This window comes from Gigantopelta aegis, chromosome 4 (genome assembly GCF_016097555.1).
Source record: "Gigantopelta aegis isolate Gae_Host chromosome 4, Gae_host_genome, whole genome shotgun sequence".
Taxonomy (NCBI): domain Eukaryota; kingdom Metazoa; phylum Mollusca; class Gastropoda; order Neomphalida; family Peltospiridae; genus Gigantopelta; species Gigantopelta aegis.
In genome coordinates, this window is record NC_054702.1 from 53327735 (window position 1) to 53347927 (window position 20193).

The 20193-nt window shown below is 37.5% G+C and overlaps 3 protein-coding genes across 8 annotated transcripts in view; 1 reads left to right on the plus strand and 2 right to left on the minus strand.

Annotated features, from left to right (window-relative positions):
- LOC121370733 overlaps positions 1 to 4860 on the minus strand; it is a 13162-nt gene extending 8302 nt beyond the window's left edge. For all 3 annotated transcript variants that reach the window (XM_041496163.1, XM_041496162.1, XM_041496161.1), the window contains exons 1-4: positions 4763 to 4860; positions 3970 to 4093; positions 2435 to 2557; positions 681 to 730 (exon numbers count right to left, since the gene is read on the minus strand). In XM_041496163.1, coding sequence (XP_041352097.1) covers positions 702 to 730; positions 2435 to 2557; positions 3970 to 4093; positions 4763 to 4831 — 345 coding nt within the window. In that variant the 5' untranslated portion in view covers positions 4832 to 4860 and the 3' untranslated portion in view covers positions 681 to 701. The remainder of the gene's footprint in view (positions 1 to 680; positions 731 to 2434; positions 2558 to 3969; positions 4094 to 4762) is intronic.
- The window catches only part of LOC121370734 (oncomodulin-like), a 231022-nt gene that overhangs the window by 171404 nt on the left and 39425 nt on the right, over positions 1 to 20193 (minus strand). The gene's annotated exons all lie outside the window — the stretch shown is intronic.
- Positions 1 to 20193, plus strand: part of LOC121370746 (oncomodulin-like) — a 59534-nt gene that overhangs the window by 18829 nt on the left and 20512 nt on the right. Inside the window, exons 1-4 of one of the 4 annotated variants that reach the window (XR_005957725.1) lie at positions 9876 to 9890; positions 12050 to 12169; positions 12864 to 12919; positions 15135 to 15214. Coding sequence is in view for 2 of the 4 variants with exons in the window: in XM_041496181.1 (XP_041352115.1) it covers positions 12864 to 12907 (44 nt within the window). In the remaining 2 variants the exon portion in view is untranslated. Of the gene's footprint in view, positions 1 to 9875; positions 9891 to 12049; positions 12170 to 12863; positions 12920 to 15134; positions 15215 to 20193 lie in introns of those variants that run through there. The other 3 variants (XR_005957723.1, XM_041496181.1, XM_041496180.1) reach the window with 3 other exon arrangements.

Sequence of the window (20193 nt, forward strand, 5' to 3'; positions counted from 1 at the left end):
ATATAGGACATGGATATCATATTTTATTTGAATGTCCATTTTCGACAAAAAGGACAGTTGTTCTTTAAAAACGAAAATACAATGCACAACATTATTTGGTTTCTTGCTATTTAAACAAAAATATGTTGTTAAGCTTAAAACAATGTTGATATTAAAAATGTTACAAATATTTTGGACAAAAAGACAGTTGTTCTTTGAAAACGAAAATGCAATGCACAAAAGTATTTGGTTTCTTGTCATTTAAACAAAAAATATGTTGTTAAGTACAAGATAATTATTGTTAATATTATAAATGTTACAAATGTTGTTTAGTGGGCTTATACTAGCAAGCGTTCAGATTGATTTAAAGTTTGTTTCGTTTAACAACAGCACTAGGGCGCATTGATTTATTAATCATCATTGATGTCAAACATTTGGTAATTGTGACATATAGTGTTAGAGAGAAAACCCGCTACATGTTTCCACTAGTAGCAAGGGATCTTTTTTATGCACCATCACACAGACAGGAGAGCACATACCAGGGCCTTTGATATACCAGTCGTGGTGCACTAGCTGGAACGAGGAAGATTGATTTAAACTACAACGAAACACCGAGTTCCAATGCAATTTGGATTTCCCGGAAGTCGGGGAAAAAGGACCCATTGTTTAATATATAATGCATCTTAAAACGGTATAATTACCTCATTGATCACTGCTGTTCCTTATTCATCAATGGAAAGGAGACGGTCACCTGAAAAAAAACCCACATTAGCAACCCGTATTAAAAAAACACAACACCCCCCCCCCCCCCCAAAAAAAAAAAAAAAACATACAACAAAAAAAAATAAAAAAATAAAAACCCCAACACACAAAACACAAAAAACAAAAACCACCAATAAAACCCCCACCCCCACCACAAACAAATAAACAGACAACAACAACATACCATAAATATCAACAACAACAAAAAAACATAAATATCAACAGTAGACAAAATATCTTACGTTTGTTTATTTATTTTTTATTATTATTTTTGCTAATAACTATTGAGTAACTTGAAGGAAATAAACTAGTTATATTTGTCAATTTATAAAGAATATGCGGATTGGTATTTGGTGGCCTCTGTGGCAAGACAATTAAAGCAACGAATTTAAAGGGACAGTCTTGGCTCTTTCTTCTTTGCCATTGTAATATGGTTCCGGTCAAAAGGTAGTTTGTGAACAATTGTAATGACATATTGTTTATATTGTTTACTTAGAACATAAGTAATCAGCGATTTAATCTAGTTTTATATTATATAGTTATATTTGTATTGTGTGTTTGACATTTAATATATTATGTATAACTCACTCCCCACCATTTTACTGTACATATTGTATATATAATTGTATTTATTATGTATGCTGATAAGTTGTAAAGTTGTAAGGCAATAACTAAACTTGCAAGTTTAATATGTTGCTGCTCGTCCGAATTAATAAAGTCCTCACAAAAACGTTGAGGAGTGTATGTAATTATTAAAACATAACTGTACTTACTAATAATTATTTCATACGTATTGCAATAAAATAAAGTATTGAAAGGTAAAATCCAGATTCGTAACTTACTAACATTAGGACGATCAAACCAAAACCAACAAAAATACACAAAATTAAATATAAGAAGCAAAAAAAAAAAAGTAATTAAAATCACTAATTAATTTTTTTTTTAGAAAGGACGAAAGAAAGAAAATGAAAAAGAAAGAACGAACGAACGAAAGAAAGAACGAAAGAAAAAAGAATGAAAAAAGAAAGAAACAACCAACCAACCAACCAACCAACCAACCAATCGAAACCAACCAACCCCACACTAAACATATCGCATGTGAAGACCTTGGCATTCTAAGCCTTATTGACCGGCCTCGGTGGCGTCGTGGCAGGCCATCGGTCTACAGGCTGGTAGGTACTGGGTTCGGATCCCAGTCGAGGCATGGGATTTTTAATCCAGATACCGACTCCAAACCCTGAGTGAGTGTTCCGTAAGGCTCAATGGGTGGGTGTGAACCACTTGCACCGACCAGTGATCCATAACTGGTTCAACAAAGGCCATGGTTTGTGCTATCCTGCATGTGGGAGGCGCAAATAAAAGATCCCTTGCTGCCAATCGGATGAGTAGCCCATGTAGTGGCGACAGCGGGTTTCCTCTCAAAATCTGTGTGGTCCTTAACCATATGTCTGACGCCATATAACCGTAAATAAAATGTGTTGAGTGCGACGTTAAATAAAATACTTTTTTTTCTTTTTTTCTAAGCCTTAAAACGCAATTAACATGTAATTTTAATAATTAAAAATAAAAATTACAGTATATTATCTGGAAACATTACAACGGCTACAAGATCAGAAATATCTCTCTAAGGTTGGAGGTTAAGGCCGGTATTACCGACTCCAACCCCGGGTGAGCGAATGTTTACAGTGCTTACCCTTTTCATCAAACATCTGCATGAAGTCTTGAACGTCTCGGTCGCTGAGTAATTTCTCCAACTCAGTCTCGTCCAGATATCCGTCCTCGTCTGTGTCAAATTCTGTCAACACGTCTCGACGTGCTGTGATAATAAATTACAGAAACGGATGAAGACATTAAGCCATCGGCACTGGGTTCGCAACCCGACACTGTCTCCCACCCATAGCGAGTTTCAACGACTCATTAGGTTGGTGTAAGACCACTACATCCTCTTCTTTCTCACTAACCACTAACCACTAAAAGCTAACCCACTGTTCTGGACAGACAGTCCAGATAGCTGAGGTGTGTGCCCATGACAGCGTGTTTCAACCTTAATTGGATATATATACTTCGTGACGTCATCGATGGGCGCATTACAGCCTTACAGAAATGTGAACCGAACGAGTTGAGTGAAATAAATTTGGATCGATTATAGATAATAAGTAGGAAATTAAACTCGCTACCATTTCGTATCAAGTTTATGTCCCTCGTGAAATACTTTTCATTGTGACTCGCTAAAGCTCGTGGCAACTGAAAAATATTTTACTCGGGACATAAACATGATCCGAAATGGAAGCTCGTTTAATATCCTGTAATTATGGACCGAAAAAACTGACCAATGCCAACGAGGCAACGACCATGTCAATATAAATATTTTCGGTCCATAAAACCTGATATTGCCTGAATTACATTGTATGGTCAATACTTGTTTTATTCCATAATGACATCCATAAAACTCGTACTTGTACATTCCTGCTTTAGTTATTAGAATCGAAATAAGCCAATTGATTCTTATAATGTCCCGCAAAATGCCTTCTAACTGATGAGATTTAATGACGTCGTGTAGTCCTAAGATACTGTATCACAATCAGAGGAATGCAGATGAAACATTACCAGTACAAAAGTTAAACTGGAGACACTACGACCAGCAAGAATGTCAAAATAATATTAATAACAAATTAAAATAAAATAATAAAATGTGATAAATCGGGGTGTGACAAAAAAAAAAAAAAAAAAAAAAAAAAAAATCATCCGCATAAATTTGGGTCACATAAGTTTGGGGATGATTTTTGTTTCATACCCAGATGAACGTAAAAGAAATAACATACAATACTTATAATTGCATTTGGAGCATACTTGTTTTATTAAAATGTATCTGACGAGCGAAAGCGTGTTTGGTACGTTTTTAAACAACGAGTTGTAATATCTTTTTCAACTAACATTTTTTTCGACTGTAAGTTATTTACAGCCCTTGCACTTACAGGTCACAGACAAATGATTGTCAGGTTAACTATACGTCACAGTGTATTCGATTTCCACCGTGCTCTTTTTTCATTGGGTGTATGGCTTTGGTGACCTAGTCATCACCTAGAAGCAGCCAGTCGTATGTCTTGAAATTGTTAACACATGTACATGTGTAAACAAGTATATGTTATAAAAAATTTACGAATGGAGTTATCAGCAACGGGTGTGTAAGAAATGTATTTATAGTATACTGCTGATAATGTTGCTTACCTTCATCTGAACGTACTGGCTGAGATGGACGGCGACGCTTTCCCCGTCTCCAATAAGCGTCACATTCTTGGAAGGCCACGAACGTGAACAGTAACAGAACAACCAAGAGTCTCATCTTCGTAGTCTGTAAACATCACATACTACTGGGTACACGTACACACTATCAACATGTCTGTAAATATCACATACTACTGGGTACACGTACACACTATCAACGTGTCTGTAAATATCACAGACTACTGGGTACACGTACACACTATCAACATGTCTGTAAATATCACATACTACTGGGTACACGTACATACTATCAACATGTCTGTAAATATCACACACTACTGGGTACACGTACATACTATCAACATGTCTGTAAATATCACAGACTACTGGGTACACGTATACACTATCAACATGTCTGTAAATATCACAGACTACTGGGTACACGTACACACTATCAACATGTCTGTAAATATCACATACTACTGAGAGAGAGACAGACAGACAGAGAGGGAGAGAGAGAGAGAGAGAGAGGGGGGGGGTGAGAGAGAGAGAGGGAGATAGACAGAGAAACAGAGGGACAGGCAGACAGATACAGACAGACAAAGATATTTAATTTAATTGAATGTATTGCAAATTACCAAGCATTCTCTTTTTTCAGCAAACAAAGATAAGAGTTACATAACATCAATATAGGACACCCTTTCAGTTTGAACACAATACAAATATAGTACGCGTAGTGAAAGCAAAACTGTGCAATCTTGGCAATAATATTTATATGAAAAAGAGTAACATTTACCTTTGCGTAATCTCCGCTGAATATCAAAGTAACGATATTTTCAGTGATGCTGCTGCTACTTTTAAACATTTCTGGTGTTAAAGCTATGATACGCGAGAAGGAATTGGATATACACATACTCATTAATTATTACAGAATCATTAATTATTGCGTATAATAAGTGTGAAGTCCTGGTCGATCGTAACATCTGCCTCCAGGCAACGTAATCATAATAAAAGGCAGTTTATTACACTTATATATCAAAATATATTACCCCAGCGCTCACCCATAATAGAGAACATATATCTGTATATACCTATATTAATATCTCTTTCTATTATATATTTATCTCGACCCCGACCCTACCAGAACCCCCGCCCCCCCCCCCCCCCCCCAAAAAAAAAATAAAAAAAAAAAAAAAACCCCAAAACTAAATGGAAACGAAATAAAACAAAAGAAAACACTACACGACACGATACGACGCGACACAACACGACACAACACAACACAACACAACACAACACAACAACAACCAACCCCCCCCCCCCCCACACACACACACATATATATGTGTGTGTGTGTGTGTGTGTGTGTGTGTGTGTGTGTGTGTGTGTGTACAGACTCATCAAGAAAAACAAAAAGCTTTTTTTTAATTTATTGCTATTTACACTACGACGTGTTAGGTCCGTTTGCAAGCGGTGTCCCATCTGCTTCCTAGTGACCAAACCAAATTAATCTTAGACCAACATTAGATGAAATACAATTGAGTTAAATGGGGAGGCTTACATGTCGTTGCAAAAATACATTTTAATAATAAAAAAAATATAATCAATAAATACCACACAACTTGAGGGTGCTTGTGCAGGGAGTTTGTGAAAAGTGACCCCATATTTTGAAATTCAAGCTTTGTTTACATGCAACATTTTTGCCACTGGGGGTATTTTGCCCTCTGGGGTGAATTTGTCCCATGGGGTAAAGGGCAAATTCATGTTGGGTTTATATGATTTATAAAGTAAGTGGGGTGTTTCATTTATTCAGTTTCTATTTGACCATGGACAAGTACAGTCATTGGGTAAAAAAACGACGAGGGGTATATAGGTGCATGTAAGCAGGGCTATTCTGGTTATCAAAGGTGATTTACCCCTCCTCCTACTATAATCAAAGTAGGAAGGGTCTATTCTCACTGGACAGTGGAGCGTTTCACATGCGGGATGGATGGGGGAGGTACAACAATAACTATAACAAAAAGTCGCATAAATTATCAATAGACAGTGTTGTACGTGGAGGTGGGTGGGGGAGTGGCAGTATATAGATGGCTACCCAAAAGAGAAATTAGAGATGTCCCTAAAACAACCCTCACTGCAGCCGACATAAATCAGATGATCTACCAGAATCTCGTGTTCCTCGTCAAAGTCCAGAGGTAGTCATCAAACAAATGATACATCTCGATAGTCATAATGCTAAGCACAATTCTTATAGTTGAAACGGGTGCCAATTCCGTAACACACGACAACAACAACACCCCCTCCCCATCAACAACACCTCGTCACAACAAGAGGTGCCACGATGAACAACATTCGTTCCCATGACTGGTAAGACATCCCAGAATCTAACAACTGACTGTTATACAGTAACTAAAACCCCTATTACAGACTATAAAACTACAAAGAATGCTGAAGAGGCTATACATGAGGTCAGTGCGGGGATCACATTTGATCTGAGAGTGTGCCTGTAAGCATATTCCCTACTATGGAATAACTCATCTAGATATGGCTTTATTTAGAGACTGCTCACTTAGCACTAAAGATTAAACACATTGGTTTATTAATCATCAACTATTGCATGTCGAACAGTTGGACATCCTGAAATAAATAGTGTTCGAGGTAATCCGCCCATTTTTTAAAATTTATTAGCATCAATCGCCATTGCATTGGCGTAGCCATAACCTCAATGACTGCCACGAATACGATGGTGCTTTATCTTCATACATTTTAATTATAAATTGCTAATAAAAGAGAAACAACTGGTTTGTGTATTTGTTCTCATGCAATGTCTTTGAAAATGTGCTAAAAAACAAAATTATTTGATAGTAACGTTTTACACATATATAAATGAAGGTGTAGTCTTTAGCTTGCAAATACAATTTTAATAAAACCATTGCATTATTCAATTTTAAGCTAGGCACTTTTCGTTGATTTCAATGTACTTACATGATTTTTTTCTAATTAAGGTTCAAACACAGGACAGAGGGTTGGATGCTAATTGTTAGTGAGAGAGAAGTCGCTGGTGTGACCATACACCTCTTCATTGATGCATGAAACTCCCTGTGGGTGAGAGCCGGTACCGGGGTACGAACACATTACCTACCAACCTTCAGGCCAATGACTTGGTCAGCCCGTCAAAGAGGCCAGAAGGTAGCACCTTTAATCTTCCTTTGACGAGTCGGTTACGCTAAACCCGGATTTCACAGGTTACGTGTAAGAATACGACCTGGAATCAATGAAGTACGCCAGGTGTGGGTATCATATTCATTAACACTATCAACACCATTAAAGGTTAAAAGCACAACTATTGTTTCACGTTAGTCATAACACTCTCACTGGAAACAAAGGTAAACGTTCAATTTTACCTGTATTTAAAAAAAATATATATTTACGGTCCGTTAATGATTGACAAACAGGCAGTTCCCTTATTAAGATTTAATCTTTTCATTTTTCAATGTACTTGCATGATTTACAACAAATGGCAGCAGAACAGTGCTAATATGCTAATAACAGACATTCAGACAGAGACAGACAGACAGATAAATAAACACACAAATAGGCAATCTTGTCAAAACAGTCGCTTGCAACTACGCAATGTTGTACCATTTTAAACATGTTATACCAACATTTTCTTGAATATAAACATACAGAACTTCACATACGTTGTTTTCGCTTCCAGTTTATTGCACGGGTTTATTTTGCACACGAATATATACCACGAGACTGCGTAGCGGTCGAGTGGTATGTTCGTTCGCAAAATTAAAAAGTGCAATAACTCGGAAGCAAAAACAACGTATGTGAAGGTCTGTATTTATTACATACATTATTTTATGTTTTGCAAAAAAATTTTTTAATTTAATGTCATAACAACACTTTGTTAAATCTATGATCAAAACTCATTTCATGGATTTACTTAACGCTAAGAATCATACTCTACGACAGACTTGTGTAATGTTTCAAATACGATGTGACGTCATTTGTAAATCATATTAGACGGCAACTGAACGCTCCGCCCATTGTTATTTCTGAAGAAACGTCTTAATGCATTTTAACCTATACTATGACGTCAGTAAATAAAAGGCGCTAACTGCAGTAAAATAAAAAGGGAATTCCCCATTTAAAAGTTCCGATCCAGATCACACATATGTGCGATACAAAATAAATTGATCACACGGTTTCAAATGTCCTTATCACTATAGTAAGATCGAATAGGTATGTAATAAAAATATGGATTTCCAAATAAAATTATTTCGTAACTGTGATTCAGATAAGTGAACCTATCATAACCTGGGTATCTCAGGAAGAAAATTTCAGATTATCTGAAATAAATCGTGTAAATGTATGTTCATAAAATATTTTTATTTAGACGAAGAAAAAAACCCCAAAACAAATGGCGTAGTTTATTACACATATGTACTTACCAGTGGGGATATGACCATATGATGTTCTGTTCAAATATCTGTAACATGATTTTCTGACTTAAATTCCATTACGGTTCATGTACGCTGGCCAGGACATACACCTCATCTACCCAGGCCGTCTGTCCATGTCAGCGGGTTAATGTTTAGGCGAATTGAGCAGAGGAAGCGTTCACAATTTCAATTAAAGTCCGTCGTTAGCTTCGGATTCTACCGACTGAGACGTCGACTCATTTGCTTGACGATGGTCCCATTTAACTGACAGTGAGGGAGCACTCTTCGAGTCTATTTCTCGTTCTAGTCAGTGCACCACAACTGGTATATCAAAGGCCGTGGTATGTGCTGTCCTGTCTGTGGGATGGTGCATATAAAAGATCCCTTGCTGCTAATCGAAAAGAGTAGCCCATGAAGTGGGAACAGCGAGTTTCCTCTCAATATCTGTGTGGTCCTTAACCATATGTCCGACGCCACATAACCGTAAATAATGTGTTGAGTGTGTCGTAAAAACATTTCCTTCTTCTTCTTCGAGTCCAGCCAAAATTCTAAAACTCTCACGACAGATATCGTATCCGATTCGAAAACGAATCTTCCCCAACCATTGTTCACAGTTAGCATGCAGCCCACAATTCTATCGACTATCATTTTGCTGTGTACCTTACATCGCGTTTAACGACACCACTAGAGTACCTTGATTTATTAATCAACGGCTATTAAATGTCAAGTATTTGTAATTTTGACATATAGTCTTAGAGAGGAAGCCGGTTGCATTTTTCCATCAGTAGCAAAGGATATTTTATATGCACGATCCCAAAGACAGGATAATACATACCACGGCCTTTGGTATACCAGTCGTGCACTGGCTGAAACGAGAAATAGTCCAGTGGGTCCACCGACAGGGATCGTTCTGGGAACAAGTATTCCAAGTAGGTTAGCATGTACTGGTGTTTATAGGCCCATGCCCTGAATGGGATACGAACCTACTATCTACCAGCTGTCAATCCGTAGGCACTGACTGCGTCAGTAAGACGAGTTGCATAGCAGTATGGATTTATCTATAGTCAATGGCACCGTCGGTGGGCCCATTGGGCTATTTCTCGTTCCAGCCAGTGCTTCACAACTGGTGTAACAAAGACCGTGGTATATACCGTCCTGTCTGTGGGATGGTGCATATAAAAGATTCCTTGTTGCTAATGTAAAAGAGTAGCCCATGTAGTGGCGACAGCGGGTTTCCTCTATATATCTGTATATTCCTTAACCATACGTCTGACGACATATAACCATAAATAAAATGTGTTGAGTGCGTCGTGAAATAAACAAACATTCCTTTCTTTCATTTCCTATTGTTGATCACGTGTGTCGCCTTCCAGCAACTTGATGCTTGGACAAGATGGCGAAGAGGGCGACTTCGGAATCCCTATAGCTTTACAGCTCGAAGAACTATTGACAAGTTGATGCGGTCAGCTGCAGGTAACTATACAGAAAAGAAAGACATGTTTTATTTGACGACGCACCCCAAACACATTTTATCTACGGTTATATGAGCGTGGCGGATCCAGAAAATCCATTTGGGGGCGGGGGGAGGGGTCCCAATGACATGAGGCAGAATTCCAAGGGAATTTTGGGGGTGGTTTGGAGGGGGGATGAAAATTAATATATAGTAAAATTATAACTGTCGCAAAATTTAGGTGGTGCCCGGGCACATGTCCCCCACCCCTAGATCCACCTCTGTATGGCATGACATATAGAAAAAAAACATACAGACAATAAGAGAGGAAGCCCACTTGGCAGCCAGATATGGTTTATATGCAGCATCCCAGAGACAGGATAGTACATACCACGACATTTGTTACACCAGTTATGGAGCACTGACGGGGATTGATCCTAGAACGATTTAGTGTTTAGTGTTTTACCAGTATATATCACACTAGTTTAACACTTACACATTTATTTAAAATGAATGCTTAAGTAACTAGTAGTAATATTAGTAGTAATAGTACTGGTAACAGTGGTAAAAAATTTAATACTTTTAATAATAGTTGCTGTAGTAATAGTAGTAGTAGTAGTAGTAGTAGTAGTAGTAGTAGTAGTAGTAGTAGTAGTAGTAGTAGTAGTAGTAGTAGTAGTAGTAGTAGAATAAGAATAAGTAGTAGTAGAAGTAGTAGTAGTAGTAAAATAACAACAAGTAATAATAGTAGTAGTAGTAGTAGTAGTAGTAGTAGTAGTAGTAGTAGTAGTAGTAGTAGTAGTAGTAGTAGTAGTAGTAGTAGTAGTAGTAAATAGTAGTAGTAGTAGTAGTAGTAGTAGTAGTAGTAGTAGTAGTAGTAGTAGTAGTAGTAGTAATAATAGTAGTAGTAGTAGTAGTAGTAGTAGTAGTAGTAGTAGTAGTAGTAGTAATAATTGTAATAGTTGTAGAAGTAGTAGTAGGATATCATGTGTGAACTCGGTGTTTGATAATAAAACAAATGATAGAGTGTTCCCTGTAACTTGTCTCTATGACCTCTGATCCCCATTGACGGTGATGATATCCTGACACCGGCGTCTCATGGAGTGGATCAGTCAGTTATCTGCTGCCATAGGGATGCTGCTTGTCATGTTGGCCTAAGGCGGATCCCGTTGAACTCTGTTGGAGCTGAACCCAAAAGTATCCATCCAGATTCTGACGAGGGCTCACTGTGGGCCAGGCCGCCGTGGTCGTGGTGTGTTGAAGGATTTTCTGGGTGATCCTGGTTGGGTATAGGCGACAATTTTCTTTGTGCCTGGGAAACTGTGAAGGCGTAGAACTTGGCAACTGTAACGCTGAGCAAAGATGCCATTTTCTTGACCAGAACCAGATCGAGGTCCATTCTGCTTCATAGCACCACGCGTAGACTTGTAGGTCCACCCCAGGCGCAGTATTTCATCAGAGTGGTCTGTCCTTGTCGTTAGTTCCATTTGGCACGATTGTGTTCCCACTGCAGATGCGTCAAACGGTACATGTGGGTCAGGACCTGTCTTCTAGCCGGACGATAGTTGTAGAGGTATCGATCTGCTAGTACTTGACGCACTGTCGGACATATTTAAATGACAAATTGTATGGCTTTGCCATAACGTTAATGTCTCGTACTGAGTCTTGAGTCCAGAATCTAAAACGTTTATACGCACGTGACCTGGTGGTTCCCGGTGGTGGTTGTACTGGTTTTGTTAACGGACTGGAACCATGTCCCAAATGTGTCCACTACACCGTGAAAAAGGTTTGTTATTGTATAGTTTGACTTACTTTACACGTCTATTATTTATTATACCGGGGGGTGGGGGGGGGGGGGGGGGGGTACGTAGCCCAGTGGTAAAACGCACCCCTGATGCGCGGTCGGTCTAGGATCGATCCCCGTCGGAGGGCCCATTGGACTATTTCTCGTCCAGCCAGTGCATCACTACTGGTATATCAAAGTCCGTGGTATAATGCTATCCTATCTGTGGGATGGGGCATATACAAGATCCCTTGCTACTAATGCGTGTTTCCTCTCTATCACTGTGTCAAAAAGGACCATTATGTTTCACATTCAATAGCCGATGATTAATAAAACAATGTGCTCTAGTGGTGTCGTTAAACAAAACAAACTGATTTAAAAAAAAATTATTATCCCTAGGTAGAGATGTCCCGAGAGACCTCGACACAGATGCGGACGGATATCTGGACGGGACTGAGTTAGAGAAATACCTCGGCCAGCGAGACGTTCTCGACTTCGTGGAGGCTTTAGATCAGAATGGTAGGCATTATATTAAGCTTGGTTCTCATAAAATCTGCCATACGTTGCAGATAGTCGCCGTGCTTATTTTTAATTAAGATTAACGCTGACAGTTCTTGGGATAACGTGTAGTTAAAGGAAAATCACTGTAGTGTCCACTAAGCGATGCAGTTAATCCGGGTTGGAGTTGGTATCACCCGATTTTTTTTGCCTTTTGTAATGAGTTTCCAGATCATTTTAAGGATGAAAGGGACTATCCTACGTTTTTAGCCCAAGCAAGACTTGTGCTTGCCCCCCCCCCCAAAAAAAAAAAAAAAAAAAAAAAAAAAAACCCAGTCGAGACAGTGCTCCACAGTTCGTGTAATAAAGTTTGTGCTATGTATTATCCTGTTTGTGGGATGCTGCAAATAAAATATCCCTAGCTGCTAATCGAAAAGTGTAGCCCATTGAGTAGCAGCAGCGGGTTTCCTCTCTCATTATATTATCTGTATGGTTCTTTACCAGTGTGGGAGCGGATTTGATTTCCTCTTTCTCATCATGTGTGGTCCTTAACCATACAACAGTAATTCAAATGTGTTGTGCGTCGTTAAATAAAACATTCCTCCATTCATTTTTCCTTCCTTCTTCTTTCCTTCCTTTGAAGTTTACCCAGTAGTGTACATAACATATTCGGTATTTAACATTATAATTAAGAAGTGTTTTTTCTTTCCTTCAGGTGACAGACTCCTCTCCGTTAAAGAGTTTAACGACAAACAGTAATAAATCAATCAGGTAAATTAGACCATTTATGATGAATTAGCATATAATCACAACACTAAAACTGAAATACCTTCCTATAGGAACAATTCATGATTTTAATCAGAGGTTTTGACCACAGTAAGCGTGTTTGATCCCTCGGGATATCAGCTAGTTAATACCTACCAAACAAACAAACAATCTGAAATGAAACTTAATCTCTGTCTTTGGTATCATAAATAATCATCTGTATTTTTAAAATAAAGAAAAACAGAGGTGTTTTTTCAGTGTGAATGAAATTATAATTAATGTCTCATTATCGGCCTCAGTGGCGTCGTGGTTAAGCAATTGGACTACAGGCTGGTAGGTACAGGGTTCGCAGCCCGGTATCGGCTCCATCCCAAAGCGAGTTCTTAAGGGCTCAATGGGTAGGTGTAATGCCACTACACCCTCTTCTCTCTCACTAACCACTAACCAACTAACAACGAACCCACTGTCCTGGACAGACAGACAAGACAGCTGAACAGTGTGCCCAGAACAGCGTGCTTGAACCTTTATTGTACATAAGCACGAAATCAAGTTGAAATGATAATGGATCTCTGTCTTTGGTATCATAAATATTCATCTGTATTTTTAAAATAAAGAAACATTGTCATTTGAGGTGTTTTTAGTTTGAATGAAATTATAATTAATGCCTTATTACCGGCCTCGATGGCGTCGTGGTTAAGCCATCGGACTACAGACTGGTAGGTACAGGGTTCCTAGCCCGGTACTGGCTCCCACCCAGCGCGAGTTTTAACGACTCATTGGATAGGTGTAAAGCCACTACACCCTCTTCTCTCCTGACTAACCACTAACCAACTAACAACTAACCCCCTGTCCTGGACAGACAGCCCAGATAGCTGAGGTGTGTACCCAGGACAGCGTGCTTGACATAAGTTGAAATGAAATAAAATAAATGTCTTATTTATAAACAGGACTCATTTAAAATATTTTCACATAAATTAATATACATCGTTTGTACCTAATATTCCGAAACTATTATTTTTTGGTACCTTTTTAACAGTCTACACACTCATACAGTTCCTGCATGTTGTCGGGTATATGACATTTATTATATACATAGCAATGGAATATATAGATCTACAGAAACAATAAAAGTGATATTCAGTGAAAAGTCATATTTTCACTTATTTTATTTACAATGAAAATAAAGAAATCATATTTATATTTTTTTGTGAACATTCATGAATCAGTTATCTCCCTTGTACATTTGTACGACTTTTAAGTTTGATGATTACCAATGCATCTGGTCGTATTTGAAAACTACATTAATTTAATTTAATTAATTTAAACAATTGTACCCATAAAGAATAGACATGAAGTGCAATTACGATAAAACATATTTAAAACTGATTGAATACGGAGCTAAATAATAATGACACAATGTCCTGTCGTTCAGTGTAAGTTTTTAAACTTGCCGTTCGAGTCATTTTGTTTTTGTGGGGGTTTCGGGAGGATCGTTTTGTCAGGTATGTATGCACAGCAGTATTATTAATTAACTATTAATTTAATAAATAAATAAAGATACTTTTTATTCGTATTTATTTTTGAAGTTCCATTATCAAGTAAATTTTCAATAAAAGTTCAACAGGAAGAAATATATCATGGCGTTACGTGTTTTCGACAGGAGCAGCGAAAGATATTAACAAAAAAAAAAAAAAAAAAAAAAAAAGAAAAAAAGACCCAGATATATTGTCAAAAACTAGTAAAAATGTATATAATAAATAAACCATTTTATGATGTTTTTTCGAATACGATTTTATGTCAACGAGTGATGTGTGAAAACCATATTTCCACACATCACTCGTTGACATAAAACTCGTATTGGAAAACACCCATGAAGTAGCCTCTATATATTTATGGAAACCTTTAAAAGATTAAATTTGGATAAATTTCACCAAAAGATGGGGCTGGTAGGAGTAGAAAGGCAAATTCAATAATAATAACATCCCCCCCCCCCCCCCCACCCCACCCCCCACCCCCCCCCCCCCCCCCCCCCCCCCCCCCCCCCCCACACACACACACATATTTGAACAACTTAATTGCAGTCCTCAAGTTCTAGGACACGACATTTCAGCAGCAAGAGATAGAACGGTTAAGCGTCTTCCCAGTTTGTATTTGTGTTTATACCACGACGACAGAGTCTGACATATATTAACATCGGTTATCTCTGTTCATTGGTTTTCAGAATGTGCAGTTACTGGGCTGAATAAAGAAGAAATTCCAAAACACCTGAAGTTCACTGTTTCAAATAAAACAGATTTCAACAATATACTTTTGCATCGATTGTTCTGTTTTGTGAATAAATAAGGACTCGGGTTTTTCCCGTCCGAACCAATGCTGCACTACTTCAACATCAAAGGCATCGTGGTGTGTACTGTCCTATCTATCGGAAATTCATATTATAAAAAATAATAAAGATCCCTAGGAGTAGCCTATGTGGCTGCAGCGGGTTTCCCCTCTTTCTTTCTATTGACCAATATTTCGATTTATTAATCATCGGCTATTGTCAAACATTTGTTACTTTGTGCATAGTCTTAGAGGAAACCCGCTATTTTTTTTCAATCAGCAGCAAGGTATCTTTTATATGCATTTCCCCCAGAAGCTTCATCTCAGCAATTAGACTTTGCCTTGAGCAAGCATGAACCGTGTCCCCCACAGCCTGGGATATGTAGTCGCATACCCAATATAAGATGGATTCAACTGTGGTGGAGATATGAGATCACCTACCCCTTTCTTGGTGGATGTTCCCTGAACTGGGTTCTCGTATATCTTGGTTGACACTGAACCCCAGAGGTGTTCCTTTTAGTCAGTTTGCTGTCCAACCCATATACCGTGGGTTCCTCAAGCGATATGCCGAGAGCGATACCAAAACCATTCCAACACCAATCCCAAAGTTCAAAAAAACATTTTACACAATTAAAAAATTCAAGATGTATGCCGGATCACAATGTTTAATAAAGACCAAACTGTACCCTAACTGCAAATTAAGTGTTCAAAATTCAAATGGCTCAAAGTTTATATTCAACTAATCCATGTTGATATTTGAATACATTATATTTCGTTTTAGTTATGCTCTTTTTTAATTATTATTAAGCTGATGAACAAATCAACCACTCGCAATTGATTCCGAAAACATTTGACATATATAATTATTGTTTTTATTTATTCAGATTGTAATACAAATATTTTGATATTTAATTATTTGAGATACTGAAATGATTTTGTTTTTAAATCGGGCTCCAGCATCATGAAATCATTTCAATTTACCATTTGTGAAATGCAACATGGCGACTACATAAACAAACGTTATTTACTAACATTTTAATTAAGAAAGCTACATTGGCATATTTATACATCACATATGTTAAAATATGTATATAGCAGTTTGAGTTCTGATTTGAGAGCATTTAGAACTCGAGATTTTGACAAAAAAAAACAACAACAACCAAAAAACGTATCGTAAATGGTGGCCAACTTAAAATCAAGCTATTATTTAAGTTAACATATTACATCACAGATTATGGAAATAGCGGTTTGAATGTTTGGTTTTAGAACATTTATATCTCAGTGTATTAACAGAAATGTCTTATAAATGGCGGCCATCTTGAAGTCAAGATAATCTTGTAAGAGTTGAGTGCCGTGTTGGTATATGTATTAGTCACACCAGAGTAGCAGTTCCATGCACCTCAAGACGTCCTTTTATCTTTTTTCCCCAAAGAAAGCAGACGTTATGTCATATTGTAAGACGTCATATATACAATAGTGCCTACTTCCTTGAATACCTTTATCTTACTCATCTCTTCTAAATTATGTGTTGTTACTCATAATGTATGTATCCCATACATTGTCTTTTTGAATGTTCTATGTTATATGAAAGAAATACACGGTCGCCATACTCATAAAATGTCAGGTATTTGGTAACCAGGTAGGTCTAAGTGGTATGATTTGTTTCGTGATCGTTCACCACCCAGATAGCAGACTGCCGTGAAGTAAATGATCATTATATCTAGTATCACTGTTATTCTTCGATGACCCAATCGTTCAATGTCACCATGTGACCATGAGAACGCAGACACTAGACTTTTAATTCATGTGCCTTCCTTAGAAATGAATATTATACTATAGGTAGTCGCAGCATAGATTAACTTGATTGCAAATTATAATATATAAAGGCATATATCACTTAAGATGCTTCGCTGATTCCATACTTCAATGCATATGAATTGCGTTTCTACTTAATATCCGACTTCTCACAAACGCACAGTGCAGTGCGCTCCGATGAGGCATTTATGCATGCACATCAAGTCCTACATCCAATCAGACTCTTGTAAGCATGTTTAACTAATTCACCGCAGGTTCTCATCTCATAGGCAGTGTCCCACACAAGAACTCAGCATTGGCTATCTTTACCAAAAGTCCTCCCCTATCCCTCTGGAGTGCGTGCATTTTGTTCATGTTGTTCATTGGTTGACCACATCCCAGCTTGGTAGGCAACACGATTTTGCGTTCTGCTGTGGGGCATTCTGGGTGGGTGAAATAGTTTATATTGTCTTCTTCTTCATCTTCTTCTTCTGACAGTACAACACCTTCCTTGTTTCGCCAACACATACCAGGTCACTAGTCTTAGAATAGGTCCCAATAGCGGAAGTGTAGACACCTGCATCGAGGCAGTCTACGATAGCATTTGTGATGCAAAATGTTCATGATTGTTCGTGGGATCACGGAAAAAAACCCATGTAATGAATGTGCCGATCATGTCTCCGTTTCAAACAATATAGAACGTTCCAAAAGACACGTACCATGTGTAACATCACATCATTTTAAGAGAAAGTGGGGAAAGGGTATTCGAGCAAGCAGGCATAATGGTGTATAATATGACGTCTTGGATAAAGAAAAACCTCTGGCACTGCCTCCGTTCCACAACTTAACAGGATGTGACACTACCTCTGCTTTCACCGGAAAGGGTAAAAAGACAGCTTAAAACAACTGCTACCCTGTGGCCTAATTTACAAAGCTCTCTTAGGTTCTGCTAGAAAACATAGCATCCTCTTTGCAAGTATTTTTCCATTGCACTGAGAGATCGCAAAGTTGCGAGAGTTTATTGAATTAGGCCCGAGGTATGTAACTTTTGCATTTACTCCCCACTTCTAGCTAATAAGACAGTAACTCACAGTTATCTTGTACAATAAGGCCAGCGACGTGGAACATGTTGACGAAGCAAGGCAATTGTTGTACTACCAGAATTAGATTACATTAGAAACCATTCCATCCACCGAATACGCCCTGCTGCTAGTGTTGGAAATCGGTTGGAATTCAATAATCGATTATCAGTTATACTCGGTTATTACCAGCCAATCAACTTTAAATTACACAACTGATTAAAATTATAAGAACATAATAAATGATTTGCACCTTTCGTCATGCTCACTGAAATACACCCAACAACCCGCCAATCTACCTTTAGTAACTAATTAATAAATCTTTTGTTTTGTATGCAGACATGAACACAAACCCCAGCATATTTACATCAATTACATCATTTAGACTAGATAAATCATTACAGTTAACATTTCCCAACACAATCGATTCTAGACTTTTATTAATTGATCATAACATCGGAAGAGCCAATCCGATAAACTTTCGATTATAATCGATTATTGGAACATCACTACCTAGAAACTGCATCACTCAAAACGGGTTACCTATCAAGCTAACACTATGTTCCACAAGTGTAAAAAACATGCACCCAGTCCAGAGAGACGGTAAGTATCTTTGATAAAGACGGCCAGTTTACGTTCTTTTTTTTGAGTACACTAACGTTGGCTTCCAACGACTGTGCTGAATTGGTTAAATGTTGTTAGTGAGTGGATGTGGCACTATATGGGTATGTAAATAGGTCCCATTGAAATGCACTTAAAACTGTATTTGTTACTGTGAGAAGTTAATTATTCAATAGAAACGTCTTGCTTGAACATAATGATACCAAGCAAAACGATGGTATAACTCACAATTGACATTGCGTCTTTTTATAAAATAATTTGACTGTATATTTTGTTACTTTTATGAAAAATCCATCTAGTCATAATTTGTTTGATATAACTGCATTAATTACCTCAAAACTGAAAGTGAGTATAGCTGAGATATTGGTACTAATAGCTATTGTATGGCGGCCATCTTGGAAATCCACTATTACCACCATAATGTATTTTGGACACGTTATCCCTATTAAAAGTTAAAAACTTAGTCAATAGACAAACATTTTCCACATTTTAATTAGAACAGAATGGCAGAAAAGCAAACGATGGTAAGACTCACAATAGTCATTGCAGCATTGTTCCTCAATATGGCGGGGCGTAGTCCAGTGGTAAAGCGAACGCCTGATGCGCGGTCGGTCAAGGATCGATCCCCATTGGGATATTTCTCGTTCCAGCCAGTGCACCACGACTGGTATATCACAGGCCGTGGTATGTGCTATCCTGTCTGTGGGATGGTGCATATAAAAGATCCCTTGCTACTGATGGACACATGTAGCAGGTTTCCTTTCTATGACCGTGTCAAAATTACCATATGTTTCACATCCAATAGCCGATGATTATTAAATAAATGTGCTCTAGTGGTGTCGTTAAACAAAACAAACGTTTTTTGTTCCTCAATAAGTTGTCTATATATTTCATTTCTTTTATAAAAAAAAAAAAAACCATCTAGTAATATTGTGAATGATATAACTACATGTATTAGAACATTCGGACATGATTGACTAATGTTCTTTCAAGGTTTTTTCATGATTTTTCGTTAGCCCTAGTACTCTGACAGTAATAGAGCTGGACGGACATTAGGACAGTTATCGCTCTCTAAAAGTGTGATAACTGTCCAGATGTCCGTCTAGCTCTCTTACCGTCAGAGTACTCAGGCTGACCTTGTGTGTGAAACATTTCAAATCAGAATATATCTTTTTAATGATAGAATAAGAAAAAAAAGATAACTGTTTATTCTTCTAATTAATTAATTAATTAATTAATTAATTAATTAATTAATTGATTAATTATTTAATTTATTTATGTTGGTTAACTACAAATAATAAATTGGTTAACTACAAATATCAAGTATTATATCTACAGTATGATAATACAGGGAACAAAATTAAATATAAATAGCGTTAAAAATATGTTAAAAACTAAATTTGATATGGACAAATATATTCTTTTTAAAAATTGTAGCTTGTCTGCAAATGATTTCGTCCAAAG